Raw genomic sequence first — 27,268 nt, forward strand, 5'->3', positions numbered from 1 at the left:
GACCAGGGACTCAGAAGAATAGTCAGAAGAGTAGCCCAAGAGCCAAGGACCACTCGGAAAGAGCTCCAGAAACACTTGGAGGCAGCAGGTGTCATCGTCACACAGTAAACAATAGGCAATGCAATCCACTGCTCACGCTCACCCCACAAGACTCCATTACTAAAGAAAAGGCATGTCAAAGCTTGTTTATAGTTTGCTACTCATTTGGACAAGCCTATGAAATACTGGGAGGGTGTAGTCTGGTCAGACGAGAGCACAATTGACCTTTTTGGCTGTCATACTACACACCATGTTTAGAGAAGAAATGTCACTGCACATCACCCTAAAAACACTATACCAACAGTGAAGTCTGGAGGTGGAAGCATCATGGTGTGGGGCTGTTTTTCATCACATGGTACTGGCAGACTTCATATAATTGAAGGAACGATGAATGGAGCCCTTTACCGGGAGATTCTTGAGAAGAATCTGCTGCCATCCACCAGGATGATGAAGATGAGACCTGGGTGGACTTCCAGCAGGACAACGATCCAAAGCATACAGCAAAGGAAACTCTCAACTGGTTTCAGAGAAAATAAATCAAGGTGTTAGAATGACCCGGTCAATCACCTGACTCGAATCCAACTGAACAAGATTTAAAGACAATATGTTTAGAAGAATGGACCAAAATCACACCTGAATACTGCGGCACATTAATTTCTTCATACAGGAAGCATCTTGAAGCTGTCATTACAAACAAAGGCTTCTCCACTAAGTATTAAATACAGTTCAGTTAGCATGTTCAATACTTTTTCTCGTGTCATTGCTTTATTACACACAACTTTATTTATGGATGTTAATGTTTGGATTTCTTTATATGTGTGGATTTATTGAGTTAATAACAAATTCTGGTGAAAATTTCATGTGAATAACCTCACTGGAAATATATTTAGTGAAAACAATGTTGATGTGTTCAATACTTATTTATCCCACTGTACGTACATTGTTAGTTATCACATTGTCGGGCTTTAAGTCTATAGTAAGAAATTTTTTGTTTGATATTTTCAATTTTTTCATTGAAAAAAATAAAATAATGAAGAGCATATGGAGAGATACTTTGATCTAGCAGCACGAAGAGATTTTCTATAGATCAGGCGGCTCTCCTTCCATGTTATTTGAAATACTACCAATTTAGTTTGACACGTTTATGTTCTTATTTTCAAGTGGTCTGTTTTAAGGTTCATGTCTGATCATTATACCAGGGTTGTAGTTTTTTTTCTCTCTAGATTAGGGGTGGGCAATCTTATCTGGAAAGGGCCGGTGTGGGTGCAGGTTTTCATTCCAACCAAGCAGGAGGCATATGTCTTCAAGGACCTTGTTTTGTGCACAGTGGCATTGCCATGCTAGATCATGTTTGGGCCCTGGGGAAGGCCCCCTTGCAGAAGTGCTCAGCATTCATAACAGCTTGCACAGATCAGGCATGCACTTCTGTGTTTTCATGTTTTGTTTACACAACCACATATGTTTTTTGTTGTGATTCATGTCCTGTCTCCTCCCCGGTATTGTCATTGGTTGTTTCCCTTATGTTTCCTGATTTCTTGCACCTGTTTTGAGTTTGCCCTTTTATTAGTTTGTATATTTAACCCTTCTGTTTCCTTTTTCTAGTGCAAAGAATTGTTCATTGTTTTGCTGACTGTCTTTATGAAGCCTTTGATTGTTGATTTAGTTCTGTTCTCTTGGTTTTGTGTTTTTAGATATCCCTTTGATATTGCTGTTTGTAGAGTGCCCGACCCATGCTTGTTTCCTGTTCCTGATATTGATTCACATTTTGGATTTATCTGCCTGTCTCGCAATAAATATGCTTTTACTGCAATTGCATCCTTCTCAACTCACATAACATGACAGAGTAATTTGCCTATATCATGGATGCATAAGGAAAGCAAGAGGTGAGCTATGCCGGCCTTCCTCCAGAGTCTGACGGGGGGCCTCCCCTGCAGAGCTCTAGCCAGAGGCCGATAGTGCGGTCTCCCCTACAGTGCTCCCTCCAGAGGCCAGCAGAGAGGTACCCACAGCAAAGCTCCACCCTAAGGCCATGAGGCGGCCTCCCATGCAAGCTCCCTCCAGAGGCCTATATGGTGGCCTCCACAGCTAAGCTTCAGCCAGAGGCCAACGACACAACCTCCCAAAGTCCAGCTCCTGTCTGAGGCCAACGGCTTGGCCTCCCAAGACCTGCTCACACCAGAGGCCAATGGTGCGTCCTCCCAAGCCTTGTTCCTGACCCCGGTAACTTCATCCCAGCTCTGCCACCAGATCCCAGCAAGGATGTTGCCAGCCCATCACCCTCAGTATGCCCCATGTCTGCTCCCCAGCTCCTTTGGGACATGTCAACTTGATGGACAATGCCTTAGTCGTGACCTTGGGTTTTACTTGGACATTATACCCAGCGGAGCTGGACCGCTGAGGGTAGTATTTGTAGGTGCCTCAGAAGAAGTGTCTTTCATTGGGGACAGGGGGCTCGAATATGTTTTGTTTTCCCCCTTGTGCAGAGCGCTGCTTGCAGAAACGTCTGCCTGCCTCTCAGTAAATATGCTTTTACTGCAATTGCTTCTATCTCAACTCGCATTTCATGACATATGGGTGTGATGGTCAGGTGTCCACAAACTTTTGGCCATATAGTGCAGGTGGATCAGAAGGAGTCCACTGGTAGAAGTAAAGGGCTATCTGTTATACATTCTCATAACATGTGTGACTGCAATGTCTTTTTGCTTTAATATATGTAAAGAATCTGACAAACTGAGCTAACATTATAAAATACTGCATGCACCGGTAAAATACTATTACACATATTTAATTACAAGCAAAGGGTAACCTTCGGCTTGTATGTTACTCTATATTCATAACCTCTCATCAATGTTACAGACACACACAGTAGGGTTTGCCTTCAAGGAACAGAGGAGGATGACTTTCTCAGCACATACATCAATGCTAACTACTTGAAGGTAAGTGCTGTTTGATCATTTATTGTTTAGTTTACTGTTTGTTGTTTTCTCTGTACAATTGTTAAAAAAGCAAACTTTTTGTATTATATGGATTTCTTCATTAATGGTTCTTGTGATCCAAGTCTCATCTAAGAATAAATATACAATAAATATACAAAAATATTAACAATGCTATCTAACAATAAATATGCAAAATATTCAAAACAACACCCACGATATTACAGTGCTATATATTTAATAAATTATAGATATTTTAAGAAATTATTTAAAAAAATATCTTGATAAACAAGTGATATTCGCTGTGCTGTGCTGTTTAGGCACCTTTTTATTGCATGAGTGGCTGGCTACATTAACCTTCTCTCTTTTAATCTACTGTAGAATTTTGTGATACAACTTTGACCTAGGGCAGCACAGTGGCACAGTGAATAGCACTGGCACCTCAGAGCTTCAGGTCCTGTTAGATGTTTCTGATAATGTTCTCCCTGTGTCTGCATGGGTTCTCTGATTCCCTGCAACTGTCCAAAACCATGACCGTAGGTGGATTGGGTAAGATAAATTGTCCATAGGTTTGAACGATTGTGTGATTGTGTATGAGTGTGCCAACTGGTGTCTCGTCCGGGGTCCATTCTAATCCACCATGCTCAGTGTTCCCGGGATCGGCTCCAGGTCCATGACCATGACAAGGATAAAAACTGAATGAGTTGCCAAATCACAGGATGAATCCAAAATGCCTTTTGTACCAGCCATATATTGCACTATATAGAGTGTACAAGCCATTTTTCCCCCTTAGTGCAGGATAGGGAACAGGAAGCCATTTGGGATTCATCCTGATCTCTGGTATGAAGATCACCATTACCATAGAAACTACAGATCAACCGATAGTGGAGCTTACAGATACCAATAACCAAGTTGGGGAGTACCTGCCGATAACTGATTAAGCAACCAAAACATAACACTTAAAGTAATATATTGCTGAACTTTATTACAAAATAAACAGTACTTACTTTTACATGAAAATGTGCTGTACTTTTGAAAATGAAATACTCACACTGTATAATGACAGCTGACCCTTCTCAGCCCATGCCAGCAATGGGAAAAACTGTTGATGTGGATTTTTGCAGATAACCAATATTTCCAGCAATCAGTTATTGGTGTTGGTTGAACGGTTTCGGTGGACCTCCAATAGAAACAACTGTAAAGATGATTGATGTTAACAAGCCTTTGCCCACATGTTATGGAGAAATGTGTATGCATATTAGCTGCTCATCCGTAGTAGCTGTCATTATTCTGACAGATGTAGTGAGTGTGTAGGTGATGGAATCATATCAACTAAATGTTCTCAACTAGGAATCCCAAAGCATCTATAATTCCATCACTGCCTTGCGTTTAGCTGCTATGGAATTAAATGCTGGTTAAAATAGAAGCTGTATCCTTTCTGTGAGATGTGCTTAATGCATATGGATGAAAATTCTTTGCAAACTATTTCAAAGCAAATTGTCACACAAGTTTTCTTTTTTTCCCCTTTTGCCCTTCCACCGTTTCTGTTATTTCTGTCCCCAGAACAAAGAATAACAAAGTTATGCCTGTGCAAAAAACCCCACTCCATTGTTGACTTTAATGTTGCTGCATCTACCTTGTTTCACTGTGCTTTTGAATTAGAATTGTCCTAAATTATGCACACTCATACAGTAAATGCAACTGCAAATACTTATTTACATTTTCTAATTAGCATTTGAATAAAGTCCAAGATGACAGCATTTTAATTCTTGAAAATTCAAGACAATTCTTGTTCATGGCAACAAATTGGAAAATTGAACCGTATTATCTCACTCTCTTAAGATATTGACATTGCAAGAACAAAAGGCATTCTAGAGTATCTTTTGGAAGTGTTCACCTTAATTTTGTCATGATATTGTCATCATGATTATCTTGCGTCTTAATACAATTTAATGTTAATAAATATAAATTTTTATGAATTAATATACTGAAGTATTGTGTCAGTTTGATATAAAAATTTGTTAGTTTTTAAAAAATATTTTTATTAAAGCTTTTGTAGTTTACCTTGAGTAGTTGTCACTGACTTAGGTATGCATCACCCCTACTTGCAACCATTAGATGTATGTATGTTTGTGTAATTCTTTTCTCTGAACAGCAGATTGTTTCTACTTTTTCATAGGGCTATGGTGGGCAAGAGAAGGTATACATTGCCACTCAGGGTCCAACTGTAAACACAGTGGGAGATTTCTGGAGGATGGTTTGGCAGGAACACTGCCCAATCATTGTCATGATCACCAACATTGAGGAGAAAAATGAGGTCAGCTAGATACATAAGTAGATATACATAAACACGCTCACATAAAAGGATGGAAATAAACAGAGACACTATATGCAGACATATAGTTGGAAAGCTTTAACAGCTTTAGCCCTGAAACACAATAAACTTCAACCAATGCAGTATCACATTGCAAGAAACAAATTTAGAAACAGATTAGTGGTGTAATTAGTAAATTTATTGGTTTTATATTTGATGAAGTTGCATTTGCTTCCTTTGTGAACAAATTTGTATAATCTGTTTAAATTTTTAAAGTATATTGGTTTAAATTAGTTAGGATATTTACTTGATCCTATTTACTTATTGATCTAAATTAAAGTCATTCACACGAAGCAAACCAATCGTATTTAGTGTAAAGCATCCAGACTGTATCTAGAGACTATGCACAGAAACAAATGGACACACTGACCATTTTTGGGTGATCTGTGCTGTATTGTCATATAAATGTTACATCTTTAACTTCTTTCAGTATTCTTCGTTAACAGGTGAGGCCACATATTTAAATAAATATAATACAAACACATGGGTACATATTTGTCAATACTTAATATAAGAAAAGAGAAAATAGTAATTATAGTGTGTATAAATGAGACTGCAAGTGATAATATAATTGTTTGTCTTTTACAGAAATGCACCGAGTACTGGCCAGAGGACAGTGTGACCTGTGAAGGCATAGAGATCACTGTCAAACAGTTCATTCAGGCTGATGACTACAGTCTGAGGATATTCACTGTGAAGGTGAAACTTTCTGGCTTAGAGATGAGAATGAGAAATAAAAGGATAAAAGCTACAGTGGTTTAGCTATCATGCAACTCCTAGTTACCTAACTATGGGTTGTGCAATGCATTTTTACACACAGCAAAAATAAAATAATATAGTTGGTTCTTAATAGCCCCTTGTATGTATACCCCAGTTTGGCACAGAATGTCTATGATAAGGAGAGCTTGAATGAAGCATCTTTATAAATGCATCATTCAGGCTCTCCTTATCATAGACATTCTGTGCCAAACTAGGGTATACATACAAAAAATTAATTGTTATTAAACCGTGTCATCCAAAAGTATTGTTGCCCTTCATAAAAACAGTCCAGTATTTGTTGCAAGATAAGAGAAAATATTTTAATAAAAGCAAAGGAAAAAAATAATAAAAATACAAAAAAAATGCAAATAAACAAAATGGTAAGTAACTAATGTCCTGATACATACACAGTACATTCAATAACAGTACTGCACTGAGATCTATCCACTTCACCAACTGAACCTCCGAATGATTGTGCTTGGCTTTTTAAATAATATCCATGCACAGAGATAGCTGAATGTTGACAGAGCTTATAATGCTGTTATTCACACTAGGTTGTGTTGTTTTTAGAGGTCATTGATGTAATCATGTCTATAAGATTAAGATCTGCAAAAGAGTAGTATGCTGAAAGTGGCAGAGACTGGGGCTTTGATAGTAAATATGCTTGTACATGGTATGGATTACTTGAAACAAACAAAAAAAAAACCAAACAACGTAGAAACACTAGAACACTGAAAAAACAGGGCAGGCATCACAAAATATTTACTTGTAAGGATGCAAATAAGTTTGAAAGTAGTATTTTGTCAACAAAAAACCCCACCACTACTTAAAACCTTTTGTTTGAAAAATGTGTAAATAAAACACTACATTGTTCAATTGCTCAAAATATCATTGATTGCATGTATTTTGCATTGCATAGAGATGTACTATATATATATATATATATATATATATATATATATATATATATATATATATATATACATATATAAATGTATACATATATAAATATATATATATATATATATATATATATATATATATATATATATATATATATATATATGCATGTGTGTGTGTGTGTGTCTCCAATTTATTTGTTTTACTAGCTTATAAATAAACTGTATTATAATGTCATAATTTCAGATTTAATAATTTCTTAGTAATTTATTTCACAACTCTCCACAAATACACTTTTTTAAATGTCAAAGTTTATTCCACTTATCTTTCTGTTTGTCTCCTGTTTCATTGCTAACTTCCTAAATAATGTTGACATTGGATTTTGTGTGTGTGTGTTTGTGTGTGTGTGTGCGTGCGTGTGTGTGTGTGTGCGCATATCTAGTATGAAGGTGAGGAGCGCAGTCTCAGGCACTACTGGTACACATCATGGCCAGATCAGAAAACACCAGATAAAGCCCCACCTCTTTTACAATTGGTCCAAGAAGTGGAGGAAGCGAGGAAACAGGCTCCACCCTCTAGTGGCCCTGTTATTGTTCACTGCAGGTACCCTAACACCATGGGGCTATTTAGCATATTTATTCCTTCCTATAAGTCCTTAAAAAACAACACATACAGGAAGTGGACAAAATAATGCAAAAAATGTGAAGAGTGTCACATAATTAGAGCTGCACCAACTAATCAACTAATTTGTTGTCAACGAATCTCATTATCAATTAGTTGGTCTGCGCGTGGCACGGGGTACGTTTACACATTGCATTACTTCTGTTCCGAAAACACGCATCGGAAAGTACAGACCAGTCGTGTCCCAAATAACGTACTATACACTTACACAGCACTATGTACTCTACCATCTAGTGTGTGAATTTTAGAAGGGTAGTAACATCTCAAATGGAACACGAGCGATTTTTTACTAACCGGAAGTATTAGCCACTTCCCAGATGATAGTACATGATGTCAAACGCACATAATGCGACGCCGCTAGCTTTAGCAGAATACTCGGAGTCAATGAAAATACATTTCTTCAGCTTACTGTTCATGTCAGCGTTACCTTTTATTCCCACCTTGACTTCAGTCACCATCAGACTGAGGCGTAATCGTCAGTGTTCGTATAGTGACCGCGGAAAAAAAAAGTGTGCGACCCGAGTCCTCCAAGTCACGGGAGCATTATATATTAAATGCCATGAAGAAGGATCTTGTGTAGCATGGAAGCACAACAGTGACACATGAGCACAGACTTCTTTATATTCAAAATGCTCTACTGTGTGCAAAGGGCAGGAGAAACTGGTGCAGGTTGCTTAAAAGGTTTAGTTTAATTCACGTTTATTGTCTTTATATGCTGTATTTGTGTGCTTTGTTACAATAACAGTTACAATAACTTAGGACAATAACAGATCTTTCTACTGACTCTGAAAAACACCAGGGTGCCTAGGGTGCCTGCTCACATGCATGAATATGCCATAGGCCTGCTGAAGGGAGGCATGAGTACTGCAGATGTGGCCAGAGCAATAAACTACAATGTCTGTAATGTAAGATGCCTAAGACAGTACTACAGAGAGACAGGAAGGACAGCTGATAATCCTTGCAATGGAAAATTACATGTAACCATGTGTCCCCCCAGACGTAATCGAGAACTTGCAAATGCCTTGGTGGAAGAGTGGGGTAACATCTCATAGCAAGAACTGACAAATCTGGTGCAGTCATTGAGAATGAGATGCACTGTACTGCTTAAAGCAGCTGTTCTCTTTAAGTACTCTTCCAGGGCTAGCTTAACAGCAAGCAACTCATGATTTCCCACACTGTAGTTGCTTTCAGCGTGGGAGAGGCAACGGGAGAAGAAGGCGCATGGGTGAAGTTTCTGGTCTGGAGCCGAACGTTGAGAGAGCACTGCACCCACACCTGAATTGAAGGCGTCCACCTCCACGATGAATTGCCTTGAGGGGTCAGGTTAGATGAGCACGGGGGCAGAGGTGAACAGCCCTTTGAGTGTGGTGAAGACAGCCTCTGCTTCAGGGGTCCATATGAAAGAGGTGGAGGTGAGCCTGGAGAGGGGTACTGCTACCTGGCTGTAGTCACTAATGAAGTGGCGGTAAAATTTAGGAAACCCTAGGACACACTGGAGCTGCTTCAGGGTGGTGGGCCTAGGCCACTCAACAACGGCCTGGATCTTTTCCAGGTTGGCCTTGATCCATCCGCTCTCTATGACATACCCCAGGAAGGTGACTGTGGGGACATGAAACTCACACATCTTTGCTTTAACAAACAGGCGGTTCTCTAGGAGTCACTGTAGTACTTGATGAACATGGCGGGTGTGCTCATGGGGGTTCTGGAGAAAATGAGGATGTCGTCAAGGTACACAAAAACAAATTGGTTCAGGAAGTCCCGGAGTGCATCATTGACCAGGGTTTGGAACACTGCTGGGACATTGGTGAGGCAGAACGGCATGACCAAGTATTCGAAGTGGCCCAGGGGGGTGTTAAACGCAGTCTTCCTTTCATCCCCCTCTTGGATGCTAACCAGATGGTACATGTTCTACAGGTCCAGCTCAGTAAATATGGTGGCCCAAGACAAGGGTTCAATAGCTGAATTAAGGAGGGACAGGGGGTACTTGTTTTTAGTGTTGATACTGTTTAAACTTTGATAGTCAATGCAAGGGAGAATGGACTTATCCTTTTTGGCCACAAAAAAGAAACTTGCACCTAGGGGGGAAGAGGACGGTTGGATAATTCCAGCAGCAAGGGAGTCTTTTATGATCCCAGCAGCAAGGATATATTTTTCCGTGGTCTTCCTCTCGGGGCGGGACAGGTTGTACAGCTGGCCTGATGGTAGGGTGGCCTCAGGGAGCAGGTCAGTAGTACAGTCATAAGGTCAATGAGGTGGCAAGGAGAGGGCTCTGTTCTTGCTGAAGACGTCTCCCAGATTGTGGTATGCCGTAGGCATAGGTTGGGTGGGGATAAGCTTGACAGGGAATTGGGGCCCTCAGTGGGGGAAAGGGCTGATTGCAGGCAGGAGTAATGGCAGAAGCCGCTCCAGTTGGTGATCTTCCCAGCTGACCAATCAATCTGGGGATTATGTTTCTGTAACCAAGAGTGTCTCAGCACCAGCGGCATAGGCGGCGAGGAAATAAGATTTAGCTGGATCTGCTCTCAGTGATTGCCAGAAAGAACCAGAAGTGTGCAGTGGGTAATGAGGGCCAGGAATCTAGCATTCCTGAGGCAGAGTAAGGGGAAGATGAGTTGGACATCTGACTCACCATTAGCCCCCACTTTACTGGTGAGCCTCCCCTTTTCTCTGGAGAGGGCAGGTTGTCAAAAAGTTCCCCAAATTTCCACGGTAGATACATTCGCCTGCCTTGAATCATCTGACATGCTTGAGGGAGGGCTTGGGAGCCGGGCCCGGGCCAGTTTCATGGACTCTTCTCTGTGCCAAAGGGAGTGGGCAGGAGCCTGGGGGCCGGGCTGAGGCTCCCAGGCAGGGTTGGCGGATAAGCGGAGGGGTGGATGAGGCACTACAGAGGCATGGGAGTGGCTGGCTCTCTGCCTGCGCTTTTCCCGCATGCAGTTATCCAGCCTGATGGCAAGAGAAACGAGCGTGTCAAGGGAGTCTGACTCATCCTTCAGGCCTAGTTCATCCTTCACTTGTTTGTTGAGGCTTCTCAAGAATGCACACTGGAGTGCCTCCTCATTCCACCCGTTCCATCTGGTGAGTATGGTGGATATGGAAGACATTCAAAATGCAGGTCCTAAATGGCATTTTTAAGGTTTTCATTTGACTCACCCTTGGATAGACACACACTCACTTGCCCCACACACACAACTAGTTAGCGTACCTAAACTTCAACAGGTCTGTAATTCATCAACAATAAATTTAGTTATTGCTCTGTGACATTCCTCCCTCCTATCACTTGATATACTTGCTTTACTGAAAGGTGAAGTTGACCATATTAGCTCAAGAAGAACCAGCCCTAACAATGTCAGAGCTCCCACCTACAACATGAAATCGAACCATCATAGATACTAGGCCTCATTTATGAAACCTTTGGAGAATAAATTAGTATGTATGCATATGGTTTGACACAGATAAATGCTAGTTTACATGCTAGATGCTAAAGTAAATATGTTCATTTACTGACAAATGTAATACTAGCAAACTTTCTCTTGCAAAAGTAAAAGTCAGAAAGCTGATCACTGAAAACATTTGTTTCTGTGTTTGATTGTGGTGCGATTTGCACAAAACTCCAGTGGCAACAGAGCACTGCTGCTCTTTATGTGGTTGAAATTGTTGCTTGACAGATTTATCCATTGTTATCCATGTTATGGAAGAGTCAGAATCAAACCAGGAACTTTTTTTCATGAAGGAAAAGGCTTTGGAATTGTCTAGCCTCATACTCCCGTCTTGCTGACATTTTGCTTGCACGCATTGTTGTGCGGGAGACAGGCAACAAAAAATTTGTTTATTTTGACTTTACGAGCAATTGGATTAATTTATTTTTCATCGCCAGAGGTTAAACATTCAAATGAATCGTTAAATACATTCTTCAGTTAATAGATTGGTCCCAGCCAAAAACATTTGTAAAAAATGATTTTTCATTCTGCTGTCCTGACATAACATTTTACTTTCCCCAGGCATTCAGGCAATCGTTATTGTTGAACCTGCCTTTCAGTAGTCAGTCATACCGAAATGCTTCAGTCTGTGTTTTTTGGTACCCTAAATTATAGATGTGTATATCGATAACCACCGACCATTCAATTCAATAAATGTAAAGTCATGGGAAAAAGAGAATAAAAACTACTTCGATTCTATATTGTTTTGTTTATCAGGGCCTAAATAACAATTGTGTGGTCCTCACCAACTTCTATAAACAAATAACCTCAGGTGACAACAAAAATACACAATAGATTTCAACATGTAGTAATTTTTCCCCATAAAAAATAAGCCAACATTCAGAACCCAGGTAGGGAAAAGTAAGTACACCCTTCCTTCCTCCATTATCATTAAGAGAGTAATTATCAGACAGATGTGACTACCTCTATAAAAACAGAACTTTTGGCAATTTGGTGTTCTGGGGCATTCAGTAGTGTGTCTAGGTCATACCAAGAAGTAAGGCCATCAGCCATGATGCAGAAGAATAGAGAAGCAATTGTTGCTGCTCATCAATCTTGGAAGGGTTATAAGGCCATCGCCAAACAATTTGAAATTCATCAGTCTACAGTGAAAAGGAGTTTTACAAATAGAGAGCCTTCAAGATAGTTACCAATCTTACCAGGAGTGAGCATCCAAGCAAATTCAGTCCAAGGTCAGACCGGTTAGTGCTCAGATATATAAAGAAAAAAGCTGCACCACGTGACCTACAGGCCTCTGTAAACACATTAAACGTTTATGTTCATGACAGCACAATCAGACAAAGACTGAACAAGTATGCCTTTCATGGAGGGGTGGCTAAGAAAAAAGCTGATTTACAGTGGTGCTTGAAAGTTTGTGAACCCTTTAGAATCTTCTATATTTCTGCATAAATATGAATTAAACATCATCAGATTTTCAAACAAGTCCTAAAAGTAGACAAAGAGAACCCAATTAAATAAATGAGACAAAAATATTATACTTCGTCATCTATTTATTGAGGAAAATAATCCAATATTACATTACATTAACAGTTAATTTGAAAATGAAATTAGTGTCAATGTTTCCTATCAATGGGATGACAACCAGGTGTGAGTGAACGCGCTATTTTATTTGGAGGAGTTTTATCCCGTTCCTCAGTACAGAACAGCTTCAACTCTGGGATGTTGGTGAGTTTCCTCACATGAACTGCTTGCTTTAGGTCCTTCCACAACATTTCTATTGGATTAAGGTCAGGACTTTGACTTGGCCATTCCAAAAACTTTTATTTATTCTTCTTTAACCATTTTTTGGTAGAACGAGTTGTGTGTTTAGGCTCTTTGTCTTGCTGCATGACCCAATTTCTCTTGAAATTTAGTTCACAGACAGATGTCCTGACATTTTCCTTTAGAATTCACTGGTATACTTAAGAGTTCGCTGGTATTATTCAGAATTCATTGATCCATCAATGGTGGCAAGTCGTCCTGCCCAGATGCAGCAAAACAGGCCCAAACCATGACACTACCACCACCGTGTTTGACAGATGGGATAAGATTCTTATGCAGGAATGCAGTGTTTTCCTTTCTCCAAACATAGCACTTCTCATTTAAACCAAAAAGTTCTATTTTATTCTCATCGGTCCACAAAACATTTTTCCATTAGCCTTCTGGCTTTTCCACGTAATCTTTGGCAAACTACTGAGGCGCAGCAATGTTCTTTTTGGAGAGCAGTGACTTTCTCCTTGCAATCCTGCCACGCACACCATTGTTGTTCAGTGTTTTCCTGATGGTGAACTCATGAACATTAACCAATGTGAGAGAGGCTTTTAGTTACTCAGAAGTTACTGTGGGTTCCTTTGTGACCTTGTAGACTATTACGCGTCTTGCTCTTGGAGTGATCTTTGTTGGTCTTCACTCCTGGGGAGGGTAATGGCCTTGAATTTCCTCCATTTGTACACAATCTGTCTGACTGTGGATTGGTGGAGTCCAAACTGTTTAGAGATGGTTCTGTAACCTTTTCCAGCCTGATGAGCATCAATAACTCATTCTCTGAGGTCCTCAGAAATCTCCTTTGTTCATGCCATGATACACTTCCACAAACATGTTGTGTAGATCAGACTTTGATAGATCCCTGTTCATTAAATAAAACAGGGCACTCACTCACACCTGATTGTCATCCCATTGAATGAATACATCTGACTCTAATTTCACCTTCAAATTAAACTGCTAATCCTAGAGGTTCACATACTTTTACAGATATGTAATATTGGATCGTTTTCCTCAATAATTAAATGACAAAGTCTAATATTTTTGTCCTTTTTTTTTTTTTTTAAATTGGGATCTCTTTGAGCACTTTTTGGACTTGTGTGAAAATTTCCTTATGTTTTAGCTCATATTTATGCAGGTATATAGAAAATTTTAAAGGGTTCACAAACTTTTAAGCACCACTGTACTTATTGTACTTAGTTCCCTTGAATATTGGTTTACTTTTTGCAAAAAATGACTACATCTTTGTAGAACTCCAGTGTGTAAGGATGTCGTGGAAGAATCGGGAGGCAGGTGTGCACGCTCTGCTGACTGTGTGTGTGTGTGTGAGTTCAGCCAGCTATATCACACTCACGCTCTCATTGGTTATGGGATAACCAATAACACACTATGCTAAAGTTTAAATAATTTTGAGAAATGATGAGGAAGAAGATGATTGAAATACATCAGTCTGGGAAGGGTTACAAAGCTATTTCAAAGGCTCTGGAACTCCAAAGAACCACAGCGAGAGACATTATCTCCAAATGGAAAAACTCGGCACAGTCGTGAACCTTCCCAGAAGAGTCTGACCTTTCAAAATTCTTCCAAGAGCACAGCAACGACTCATCCAGCAAGTCACAAAAGAGCCAAGGACAACATCAAATGACCTACAGGCCTCTCTTGCATCAATAAAGGTCACTGTTCATGACTCCACTATCAGAAAGACACTGGGAAAAAATGGCTCCATGGAAGAGTGGTGAGGTGAAAACCACTGCTAACCCAGAAGAACATTAAGGTTTGTCTGAATTTTGCCAAAACACATCTTGATGATCCTCAAACCTTTTGGGAGAATGTTCTGTGAATTGAGTAATCGAAAGTAACCCTAGGTCCCATTACATCTGGCTTAAACAAATGCAGAATTTGACAAAAAGATCATCATACCTACGGTCAAGCATGATGGAGGAAGTGTGATGGTGTGGGGATACTTTGCTGCTTCAGGGTCTGGGCAACTTGCAATAATTGAGGGAAACATGAATTCTGCTCTCTAGCAGAAAATCCTAAAGGAGAATGTCTGGTCTTCTGTCCATAAGTTGAAACTCAAGCGTAACTGGATTATGCAGCAAGACAACGATCCAAAGTGTGGAGTATGTCCTAGTCCTAGAAGTAAGTGAAACATTGATCTCCCTTTATCAGAAGTGTTTGGTTGCAGTTTTTGCTGCTAAAGGTGGCACAACCAGAGTTTAAGTTTAAGGGGGCATTTGTTTTTCCACATGGGTGTTGGGTATTGCATAACTTTTTTTTGCTTCAATAAAAAAACAAAAAACTATTGTTAGTTTACTTAGGTTGTCTTTGTTTTATATTGTATTTCGTTTGAACATCTAAAACCTTTTAGTATGAAATATACACAAAAACAGAAGAAATCAGGATCAGTACTTTTCAAATACTTACAAATACTTTTTCACGATACTGTATTAAAAATGTTTAAGATGAGTAGGCACATACATTAATGCAATCAATCCATGGTGGCCTTTTCCTTGTCGAAAATAGTCTAATATCACACAGTTCAAATTTAAGAATGTAAATGGCATGATTCCAAGAATGTTTTAAGCTATTCTAATGAAAGAATGGCCCAGATTGTTTGCAGGTACTTGATATCAACGGACTGAGGTAATTTATTTATTAATGTAATTTTTGTCCACTTCATGTATGTTATGTATTATTCTTCTGGTCAGTATCCTATGACATTTATTAAGTTGAGTTTATCTACTTTTATTAATCACTATTCTGGCATAAACATTATTACTTTATTTTTTAATAATAATAACAACCTATTTAAGGTCACTGCACAATTCCTCTCAGTGCAGGAATTGGCCGCACTGGCTGCTTCATTGCCACTGCTATCCTGTGTAAGCAGCTTAGACATGAAGGAGTGGTGGACATCTTGAGAACCACCAGCCAACTACGATTGGACAGGTATATTTGGATTGTATTAACATTCATGACACACACTGATTAAAAATTTCCAATGATTTAAACCAATTAGAGAAACTACTTACTTACCTTGATACTATGAAAATATTTATATTTTAAAAACAAAATATATACTAATAAAATATTTTTTCAGGATTAAAAACATTCCTAAATAATATACTATAATTTCTTCTCTACTAAACAGATTAAATATAGTTAAGTTTAGTAATAGCCATAATGAAGATTTAAAAATCTGGAACTGAAAGAGGATTGATGAGCATACTGCCCCCATTTAGAGTGATGTGGATGTTGAGGGAAGCAAATTGACAGTGAATTGCCACTGGAACTGCATCATTATGGTACAAAGGTGCTTGACAAAACAAATCAACCATTATTGTCTCTTGAGTTTTCTGATGTGCAGCTGATTCTCAATCTATCTGTATGTCTGTCTAGGTTTTTTTTTTACACTGCAATATAGCTACAGTGGGGGAGATAATTATTGAACGTGCCAACATTGTTTTCAGTAAATATATTTCCAGTGAGGCTATTCGCATGAAATTTTCACCAGACATCAGTATTAACTCAAGAAATCCACACATATAAATTCACAACATTAACGTCCATAAATGAAGTTATGTGCAATAAAGAGGAATGACATGGGGAAAAAAGTATTGAACACACCAACTGAAATGTATTTAATACTTAGTGGAGAAGCCTTTGTTTGTAATGACAGCTTCAAGATGCTTCCTGTATACTATATGACCCCATATAAATGTCATCTAAGCAAATTAGACAAACATATGCTGCAATTATAAACTAATGCCAAGATCTCTGTAAAGAGGTTTCGTAAACTTATATTTACGTTCCACACAGTCGGGCGATCAGTCCGGTGGCAGAGACATCTTCCACTGGTGATGCGGATTGCGTGCAGTAAGAAATGTGCAGAGTTACGTTTCAATAGTTGTTGCCACACTGTGCTGGAGAATGCTGAACTCCTATCATGCCAGGAAGGTCCTTAGAGTCTGGACCATTAAGTTGGGTCAGATGAAGAAGTCGTCACAGTGTCCTTCGCAGGCTGGGCTGCATCACTGAGAAGCTGTATGGGTCAGGCAATATCTGCCGATGTGGGGATCCTTACAGTCTGGAGCATGCAGCTGAAGGAGCCTTGAAGCAAAGGTTGTGCTCACAAAAGCTTAATCTTAATGGTACCATTGCCTCTCTCCTTGTCAGGTCAGAGAGTCAGGATGGTTGTTTATGTTAATGTTTTCTACTACACAGGCCGAAGACTCAGAACGTGGTGTTTCTGTTAACGTCTCTTTCCTCGTCAGGTTAGACACTCAGAACAAGGAGGTGCTGATCGAGGAGATACCTTTATCCCTTTCTGCTAAGGAGGAGATTGTAATCTGGTGCCTTTCCAATCCAGCAACATGATTGGCTATTGAGGCCAGAAGTAGCCACAGTGTAGCCCACCCTAGTGTGGAACTCAATTGCATAGTGGTATATAAATACCAAGTATACTGCACATGTTCATAAATCAATAGAACTCTAAAATATGTACATACACATAAATACAGATCTGTTTTATTGTTTTATTATTAGGGGGCAAGCACCATAGGTGCGAGCCACCTATTGTATCTGTTCGTTTTCTTCTTCTTCTTGGCAGTCTATGGCATCCCATAGAACCGCTGATGTGAAAGTTATGAAATTTGGCACCCACCATCTCAACATTAACCATAGCAAGTTTGGAGTCTCTATCTCAAACCCTCTAGCACCACCGACTGCTCAGAATTTAACTTACGTTCATGCTAATAACTTTTGAACCGTAACATGTTATCATACAAGGCATTACATTGCTTGGCTCCTCGTTATTTATTCCGCTTTATTAATTCCTTACACCCCAAATCTCAGACTGCGCTCCTCACAGTGTAATCTGTTAACTGTTCCACAAACACGCTTAAAATTTGGGTAACTTGGCTTTTTCTGTCCCTGCTCCTTCACGTCGGAACTCTCTTCCTCTATAACTTAGGGAAGCTCAGACGTTTGGCATTTTTAAAGCTCAACTCAAGACATCCTTTTTTTAACTAGCATTTGCTTGCTGATGTCTACTTTTATTATTATTATTATTATTATTATTATTATTATTATTATTGTTGTTTTTATTATTCTAATTTAACTATCATTCTTTTTTCTGTGTACTGCTTATTTTGTGTACAGCGCTTTGAGAAGCTGCTTTTAAAGGTGCTCTATAAAATAAAGTTTATTATTATTATTATTCTGGTACTATCTATTTGAAGAAATGTGTAGGTATGGCATCTAGTACACAAGTTGATGATTTTGAAGAAGAAATTAGAGCTTAGATATTTTAAATTAGTTTGGTTGTTGGATTGATTGGAGTAAAAGATTCTAATCACTCTACTGACATGGTTATATTATTATATACGTAGTTATCAGACTTTAATACTCTTCATTTTTTCTAATATTCCTAATTTTTTCATTGAAAAAATTCAGAATGTCATTACTACTACATACTGTGGTTATTTTTTGCTTCTGTGGTAGTCTTGTTCCTAGTTAGCTTTGCTAATGTACAGTCATGGCCAAAAGTATTGGTAGTGACATACATCTTGTGTTTTGCAAAGTTTGTTGCTTCAGTATTTGTAGATAATTTTTTCACATGTTTCTATGGTATACTGGAAAAACAATGATAAGCATTTCATAAGTTTTAAAGGCTTTTATTGGGAAAAAACATTCAATATATGCAAAGAGTCAATATTTACAGTGTAGACCCTTGTTCTTCATAACCTCTGCAATCCGCTCTGGCATGCTGGATATAAGCTTCTGGGCCAAATCCTGACTGATGGTGATCCCATTCTTGCCTTATTACAGCCCAGAGCTGATCACAATTTGTGGGCTTCAGCTTGTCCACTCTACTTTTGAGGATTGACCACAGGTTCTCTATGGGATTAAGATCCGGGGAGTTGCCTGGCCACGGATCCCAAAATTTCAATGTAATCATCTCCGAGCCACTTCATTATCACTCTTGCTTTGTGACAAGATGCTCCGTCATGCTGGAAAATGCACGGATCATCACCAAATTGCTCCTGGATCGTTGGGAGAAGTTGCTCTTGCAGGACATTTTGATACCATTCTTTATTCCTGGCAGTGTTTTTGGGCAGAATTGTGAGAGAGCCCACTCCCTTGGATGAAAAGCAACCCCACACATGGAAGGTCTCAGGATGCTTCACTGTTGGCACGACACAGGACTCATGGTAGCATTCACCTTTTCTTCTACAGACAGTCGATTTTCCAGATGTCCCAAACAGTCGGAAAGGGGCTTCATCAGAGAAAATAACTTTGCACCAGTCTTCTGCTGTCCAATCTTTGTACTTCCTGTAGAATGTCAGTCTGTCCTTGATGTTTTTCTTGGAGAGAAGTGGCTTCTTTGCTGCCCTTCTTGACACCAGGCTACGGTCCAAATGTTTTCGCCTCACTGTGCGTGCAAATGCACTCACACCCACCTATTACCAGTATTGAGCAAGCTCTGCACTGGTGGTGACATAATTCCGTAGGTGACTCCTCAGGAGGAGATGGTCCTGGCGCTTGCTGGACACTGCACATCTTTCTTTGGAGGTAACCATTGTTAACACAAGATCAACGATCAGTCTGCTCTTATAATCCAATCATAATGATAGGGATTTAACCTGAGTAGTACTACTTGACACTTTCCCATGTGCTGATGATATGATTAGTGAAATGACATTAGATGGTCATTTTGTGCCAGGGCTAAAAAAACAGTGAAATTTGGGTTTTTGTGATAAAGTTCTTTTTTTGGCCAATTAAGCTTTTTGCAATTATTTAAAATGCATCTGATCACTCTGCACAATAATATACAAACAATGTGAATCAACACCACAAAAACTGAAGCAGCAAACTTTGCAAAACACAAAATTTATGTCACTGCCAATACTTTTGGCGATGGCTGTATAAAAAAAAGTATCTATTAGAAGAATTATATTAGTGTGGAAAGATATGTTGATCTAGCAGCAGTAAGAGCCTTTCTATAGTTAAGAAGGCTGTCATTCCATGCAGTTTTGAACACTTCCAGTAGTAGGGGGGGTGAGGTCGAGTGCCAGCTGCAGATGGAGATGAGGTAGATTGAACCAACAGGTAAAGCATGATGACTCTCACCTGTGCCTTCAGTCACTGCCGTAACCAGAGAAAGAGAGAGGGGGGGGTGATATAGATGGCAGAGTGTGCAACATACAGTGATACAGACAAACACACACTCACACACATGCCATGGAGTGTGAACATGAACTTGAATAGGGCAAAAGACACAAGCTAGTGACAGTCCCTTTTCTGTTGGCTGGTACTTTTTGATCGAGTTTTTGAAAGTCTGTTGAAAAATCACGGTGCAAATAAACATGAGCCCAGAGCTCTGCTAAAATTCCATCAGCCTCCCGAGTCTTCCTCAGAGGAATGGTCTCTCTGACTTTCCCCTTGGGGAAGTTGAGCTTGCCACACAGCAGCTGCAATCATGGACACAGCTGGAGTATCCAAGCACCAAGAGGGCAGTCCTGCGGCGGGTCAGCCAGACACCAGAGGATCACTCATTATGCTTCCAGTCACTGCAGCTCCCTGAGGTCGGCTATCCCTTCACCTATGTGGAGCAGCTGAAAGACTCTTGTCACCAGTGGTGGATGGTGGAGGAGTGGGAAGCGGAACAGATCATTGAGCTGGAGGTACTGGAGCAATTAATCGCTAGACTCCCAAGAGGAATAGTGTATTGAGTCCAATTCCGCGGGCCCACATCCCTGGATGAAGCTTGGCAGTGGACCTTGGTCCAGGTGTCTTTTTCCTCACTCTTTCTCTCATTCTCTCTCTTCTCCGTAGTCCTCCACTGGTCCCAGCTCCCTGGAACCGAGGTGCCAGAGCATTGGCTGGGGAGGCACTGCTGGGGTACACAGTGAGAGTCACTGATAGTCAACAAATTCAGCCTAATGTTGTGCTATCCCACTAATACATTTCAGTAATTAAGAATAGGTTATATTGAGTGATGCAGGACACTCAGTCTAAGGAGGAGACAACCCAATTGTAGGTACTGAAGAGCCATAAGGAAATGCTATTCCATGTGGCTCATCATCATCCCAAAACTGGACATCACAGCGATGTTTGCAGGTGATGTACATCATGTCACGAATGTAAGCTGGTGAATCAGCCAGCCACCGAAAAAGCACCATTACACCTCCTTCCACTGATCAGGGTTTCCTTTGAAAGCATTGGCATGGTCAGACCTAGTCAGACCATTAGAATGGACTGCATGAGGATATTGCTTTATGCTAGTTTTTGGGGACTATACAACGTGAAAACTGGAACTTTTCCGTGTGTTCCGAACTATACAAATTGTTAGGAATTAAATTGATTCCCACCAGTGTTTACAGTACCATCTGCAAATGGATGGCTTGGTTAAGCAGTTTAATCAAACCTAATCAAACCCTTAACATATGATTTAGAAGTTCATTCACCATGATGCTCAAAATTGGGATAAGTAGTTTGAACCCCTGCTGTTTGCATTATGAGAGGTCCCACAAGCCTCCATGGGGTTTTCCACATTCAAATTATTGTATGGGCAAAAGCTTTGTGTTGTCTTAAATGTCATTTGGGAAAAGTGGGAGGAGGGACCTAATAGTAAAAAAAGTATGCTCTAGACCTGAGCACAAAACTCCACACCTTGAGTCATTTAACACAGGAGAATTTGTGTCAGTCCCAAGAACAACAATCCCGACTGTACGATAACTGGCTACTGAAATTTGCACTGGGAGATAAGGTACTCATTTTATTACACACAGTGTGTGGCAGATAGTGTTCATTTTATAGTCTGGACCTGTTACATTGCCCAATTCATCAGCAAGAGCCCAGCTCACTACAGGTGTACATAGCAGCCATAACACACCAAAGCACCTTGGATGCTTTCTCTCTAGTTCCCATACGCTTATTACTGCCTTTCAAAAGGATTTATGGTGCCTCAACTTTAACAATGCCCACCCCAGTGGTGTCAGTGTCGCTGTAATCTCTGAGCACCTTTCAGTGGAGTCCTAGAGTGAGTCCTCCTCCTCATGACTTTGTTGATGTACATTATCCAAGTGTTTCATACTGCCCCTGTTAGGAGAGGTGAAATAGAACAAGGTTTTTATCAACCTTGCCAGGGTTTCTTGACATTCAGAAACACTGTTGACTTGGTGAGAGTCGAATGATTGCTGTATAATATGTCACTATATGACTTTGTGCACGTGTGCATGCATGCATATGCACATAAGGTGGTTATATATAATTAATGTAATAGCTTCTTCATTTTGTTTTCATAGGGGTGGCATGATTCAAACAGCTGAGCAGTACCAGTTTGTGCATCATGTTCTGAGTTTGTATGAAAGACAGCTGACTTGGAGACCAGAAGAATAGCATTTGCCACAGCACATCCTAACCCACTATCAATCTGTCAACACTTTACATCTGCCTGCACAAGACCTCAACAAGTCAAGCATCTGTTGTGCTCCTGCTAGACTGTATAATAGTATGATCTATTGTTAAATGTTGGGTTATGTGTAAACCTGCAAGACTTTAACTCAGGGCTTCATCTCCCCAATATGTTTCTGTGTCATCAGAATCAGTACTACTTCATAAGGCATCATGGGGGACCAGGGCATGCTCTCAGCTAAAGTTACATTAACAGTGAACCATGCCTATTCCTTAATGCCACTCCCACTCTCCACCAATCCTGACCCTGGCCTGTGGCCTTAAGATATTTAATAAATATACACTCACTGATGACTTAATTAGGAACACCTGTACATCTGCTCATTCATGCAGTTATCCAGTCAGCCAATCATGTGGCAGCATAATGCACTGAATCATGCTGATACAGGTAAAGAACTTCAGGTACACATCAAATATCAGAATGGGGGAAAATGTGATCTCTGTGACTTGGTGCCAGATGGACCACATGATGGGCTGATTAAATAACTGCATGAATGTGCAGTTATACAGGTGTTCCTAATAAAATTTCAGTGAGTTTACATACCTGACAATTTTTTTTTAATTAACTGTCAAACTGCAGTATGAATTCTTGCTGAGTTAGTAAGCGATTTTTTTTATAGACTCCCCAAAACTATGAAGTGCCTTGAAACAGTATATAGCTCCAAATACCATTCAGTGTACGTTTTTAAATTTAAAATAATTAATTTATAATATTTTGTTCCCTATTTATCTAGTGTCATAGCTTATCCAACTTAACTAGAATTTACTGAGCCTGTAAAATTATATATTTGAAATGTAAAATATAAAATGTGAAGTGTCGGTTTAAAAACATATGTTTAAATAATTCTAACAGTATTAAATAAAAGAAATAGTAGTTCTGATACAATACATAAATGCCACCCAGAAATATTACTGTTTGGTCACATTGAGTACTGTACACACAGGCCCATATTAGTCCCATAATTTAAGTTGAGGATAAATATTGGAGCAAGTAGATTTTAAAGTAGGCTGAACTGAAATACATAAATCCTTTTGTCCTTCTTAAAAAATATTTTCTCTTGTATATATTTTGCCAAGCATTTTCTAAGGTCATTTTCTTGCTTATTCTGAGGAATTCCTGGATTCCTTTTCAGAAAGGGAGATTCACGCTTTAAAAACCATTTTAAACTATGTCTTTTGGTATTCCTAGCACATTTCTAAGCTTATCATTTTATTCACTTTTGATAGCTTCAGATTGTGTTTTATGCCATAGTCTTATTGCAGAGTGTCACCATATTTCCTAAGTGAAAAATGAGTGGATGACCAGATGACCACCATTTATTTACAGTGGGGGAAATAAGTATTGAAGGCATCAACATTTTTTTAAGTAAATATATTTCCAATGAGGTTCACCAGACATCAGTATTAACTCAAGAAATCCACAAATATAAAGAGTTCACAACATTAAAGTCCATAAATAAAGTTATGTGCAATAAAGTGGAATGACACAGGAAAAAAGTATTGAACACGCTAAGAAAAAGCAGTTCTCCAAGGTAAGGCAAGGTACCAGCTGAAATCCGTAAGTAATGATACCCCCTATCTGTGCAAATTAATATCAGCTGGGTTAGTAAATTGATGGTCTATAAAAAGGCTTTTCGTTACCAAGGTGTTACACAAGAAACCTCTCATGATGGGTAAAAGCAAAGAACTCTCCCAAGACCTTCACAACCTTATTGTTGAGAAATATATTGATGGAATCAGATACAGACGTATTTCAAAACTTCTGAATCCTCCGGTAAGCACCATTGGGGCCATTATCCACAAGTGGAAACAACATCACTCCGTCATCAACCGGCCACGCACAGGAGCTCCTCGCAAGATTTCTGACCAGGGAGTCAGAAGAATAGTCAGAAGAGTAGCCCGAGAGCCAAGGACCACTCGGAAAGAGCTCCAGAAACACTTGGAGGCAGCAGGTACCATCGTCACAGAGAAAACAATAGGCAATGCACTCCACTGCTCACGCTCACCCGCAATACTCCATTACTAAAGAAAAGGCATGTCGAAGCTGGTTTAAAGTTTGCTACAATTCATTTGGACAGGCCTATGAAATACTGGGAGAGTGTATTCTGGTCAGACGAGAGTAAAACTGAACTTTGTGGCTGTCATACTACACACCATGTTTGGAGAAGAAATGGCACTGCACATCACCCTAAAAACACTACACAAACAGTGAAGTTTGGAGGTGAAGCATCATGGTGTGGGGCTGTTTTTCATCACATGGTACTGGCAGACTAAATATAACTGAAGGAACGATGAATGGAGCCCTTTACCGGGAGATTCTTGAGAAGAATCTGCTGCCATCCACCAGGATGATGAAGATGAGATGTGGGTGGACTTCCAGCAGGACAACGATAAAAATCATACAGCAAAGGAAACTCTTAATTGGTTTCAGAGAAAAAAAATCAAGGTGTCAGAATGACCCAGTCAATCACCTGACTCGAACAAGATTTAAAGACAACATGTTTTGAAGAATGGACCAAAATCACACCTGAATACTGCGGCCCATTAATTTCTTCATACAGGAAGCGTCTTGAAGCTGTCATTACAAACAAAGGCTTCTCCGCTAAGTATTAAATACATTTCAGTTAGTGTGTTCAATACGTTTTGCCCGTGACATTCCTCTTTATTACACATAACTTTATTTATGGACTTTAATGTTTAGATTTCTTTATATGAGTGAATTTATTAAGTTAATACCAGTCTGGTGAAAAGTTCATGTGAATAACCTCATTGGAAATATATTTACTAAAAAAATATTGTCACATTCAATACTTATTTCCCCCACTGTATCTATTAGTATAAATATTCTTTAAATCTCTATTGTAAGCATAGTTTACATAGGTGCAAGGTTTTGACATTCTATAAGCATGGCTGACCATACAAGGTCAGGGTCTGGTTCCAGAGGAATACAAATGTGTGAAGACAACAATTAAATTTAAAATTTGTGTTTTTCTAATTGTATGAAAAGGGAAAAACTTGTGTTAGTGGCACACATCTAATTCTGGACACTTGCCTGGTCACACATTCACTTGGTAAGAAGTTATCACAATCCATTTTTAACAAGATGCATTTGAATATTGTCCTCAACCTTCAAAAAGTATTGTGAATGTTCAGAACAAACAACTCATATGTAGGATTGTGGTTCTTGGGAAAATACTGCAAAGCACTTCCACTTTTTCTACAAAAATCAATTCATGGTTCATGTCAAGATGCACTAGACAGTTTATGTAAAGACAACGGTCAGTGTTTAAACTTATTTGTTCATACTAGATTAGTAGAATAAAATAAATAAATAAATAAAGTTGTGCACCATTTAAATATGTGTACAAAGTACAAAGCAAGAATTACTGTGGGAAAGAAAGAAAATAGGAAATGTCAGAAACACATGTGCTAGGTACTAACAGTTATGTGCTTCTCTGCAGAATTGCCTCCTAAAATAAAATTTAGACTTAGAGAAATAAAATTTAGACTTAGCAAAAGCCTGTGTGCTAAATTATTACAAACATAATTACAAAATTGCTAAATAATTACTGAACACACACACAAGCACATAAAGACATGCACTGTGGGGGAGCAATATTACGTAATCTACAACAATTACTTGTGAATGAAGATAAACTCTTTAAACAATAGTCCAACATAAACAGTATTAGTCAGAGCATAGACAGAGACGTATCATTGGTGGTCTGATATGAAACTTATGGGACAAAAGTATAAATATATACTTTATTATATATGTATATGTGAATATAAAACATACATTTATAAAATGGATATAAAATGTGTACACATCCCTGGTAAAATGGCAGGTTTTCGTGATGTAAAAAAAATTAACCAAGATGAATCATTTCAGAACTTTTTCTACCTTCCGTGTGAAATTACAACATATAAAAAATAAGTGAAAAATCAATCAGAAACTTTTTAGGGAAAAAAGGAAGAATCAAAAACTTACAATAACCTAGTTGCATAAGTGTGCACACCCCTAAACTAATACTTTGTTGAAGCACCTTTTCATTTTATTACACCACTCAGTCTTTTTGGGTAAGAGTCATCAGCATAGCACATCTTGACTTGGCAATATTTTCCACACTTTCTTGCGAAAACATTCTAGATCCATAAGATTTTAAGGACATCTCGTGTGCACAGCCCGCTGCAGGTCAGCCCACAGATTTTTAATTGTATTCAGGTCCAAGCTCTAGTACTAGGTCATTCAGAAATTTTCTTTTTTTTATTTTCTTTTGGTTAAGCCTTTTTTTTATTATTTGAACGTATGTTTTGGGTCATGGTCATGCTGAAAGGTGAAATTGCTTTTCATGTTCAACTCACTAGCAGACACCTGAAGACACCTGGTATTTGAACCTACAGTGGGGGAAATAAGTATTGAACCTGTCAACATTTTTTTCAGTAAATATATTTCCAGTGAGGTTATTCACCTGAAATTTTCACCAGACATCAGTATTAATTCAATAAATCCGGAAATATAAAGAATTCACAACATTAAAGTCCATAAATAAAGTTATATGTAATAAAGTGGAATGATACGGGAAAAAAGTTTTGAACACACTAAGATAAAGCAGTTCTCCAAAGCAAGGTAAGGCAAGGAACCAGCTGAAATCCGTGAGTAATTATACCCCTATCTGTGTAAATTAATATCAGCTGGGTTAGTAAATTGACGGTCTATAAAAAGGCTTTTCGTTACCAAAATGCCACACAAGAAACATCTCATGATAGGTAAAAGCAAAGAGCTCTCCCAAGACCTTCACAACCTTATTGTTGTGAAACATATTGATGGAATCGGATACAGACGTATTTCAAAACTTCTG

General features: G+C 39.1%; 1 protein-coding gene across 1 annotated transcript in view; it reads left to right on the forward strand.

Annotated features, from left to right (window-relative positions):
* The window catches only part of ptpn5 (protein tyrosine phosphatase non-receptor type 5), a 47,938-nt gene extending 25,106 nt beyond the window's left edge, over positions 1 to 22,832 (forward strand). The window contains exons 7-12 of the mRNA XM_053617103.1: positions 2,896 to 2,975; positions 5,152 to 5,289; positions 5,935 to 6,045; positions 7,448 to 7,608; positions 15,765 to 15,878; positions 22,238 to 22,832. Of these exons, the coding sequence (XP_053473078.1) occupies positions 2,896 to 2,975; positions 5,152 to 5,289; positions 5,935 to 6,045; positions 7,448 to 7,608; positions 15,765 to 15,878; positions 22,238 to 22,331 (698 nt within the window). The 3' untranslated portion in view covers positions 22,332 to 22,832. The remainder of the gene's footprint in view (positions 1 to 2,895; positions 2,976 to 5,151; positions 5,290 to 5,934; positions 6,046 to 7,447; positions 7,609 to 15,764; positions 15,879 to 22,237) is intronic.
* Positions 22,833 to 27,268: the final 4,436 nt, after the last annotated feature.

The sequence above is a fragment of the Ictalurus furcatus genome, chromosome 27, assembly GCF_023375685.1.
Source record: "Ictalurus furcatus strain D&B chromosome 27, Billie_1.0, whole genome shotgun sequence".
Classification (NCBI taxonomy): domain Eukaryota; kingdom Metazoa; phylum Chordata; class Actinopteri; order Siluriformes; family Ictaluridae; genus Ictalurus; species Ictalurus furcatus.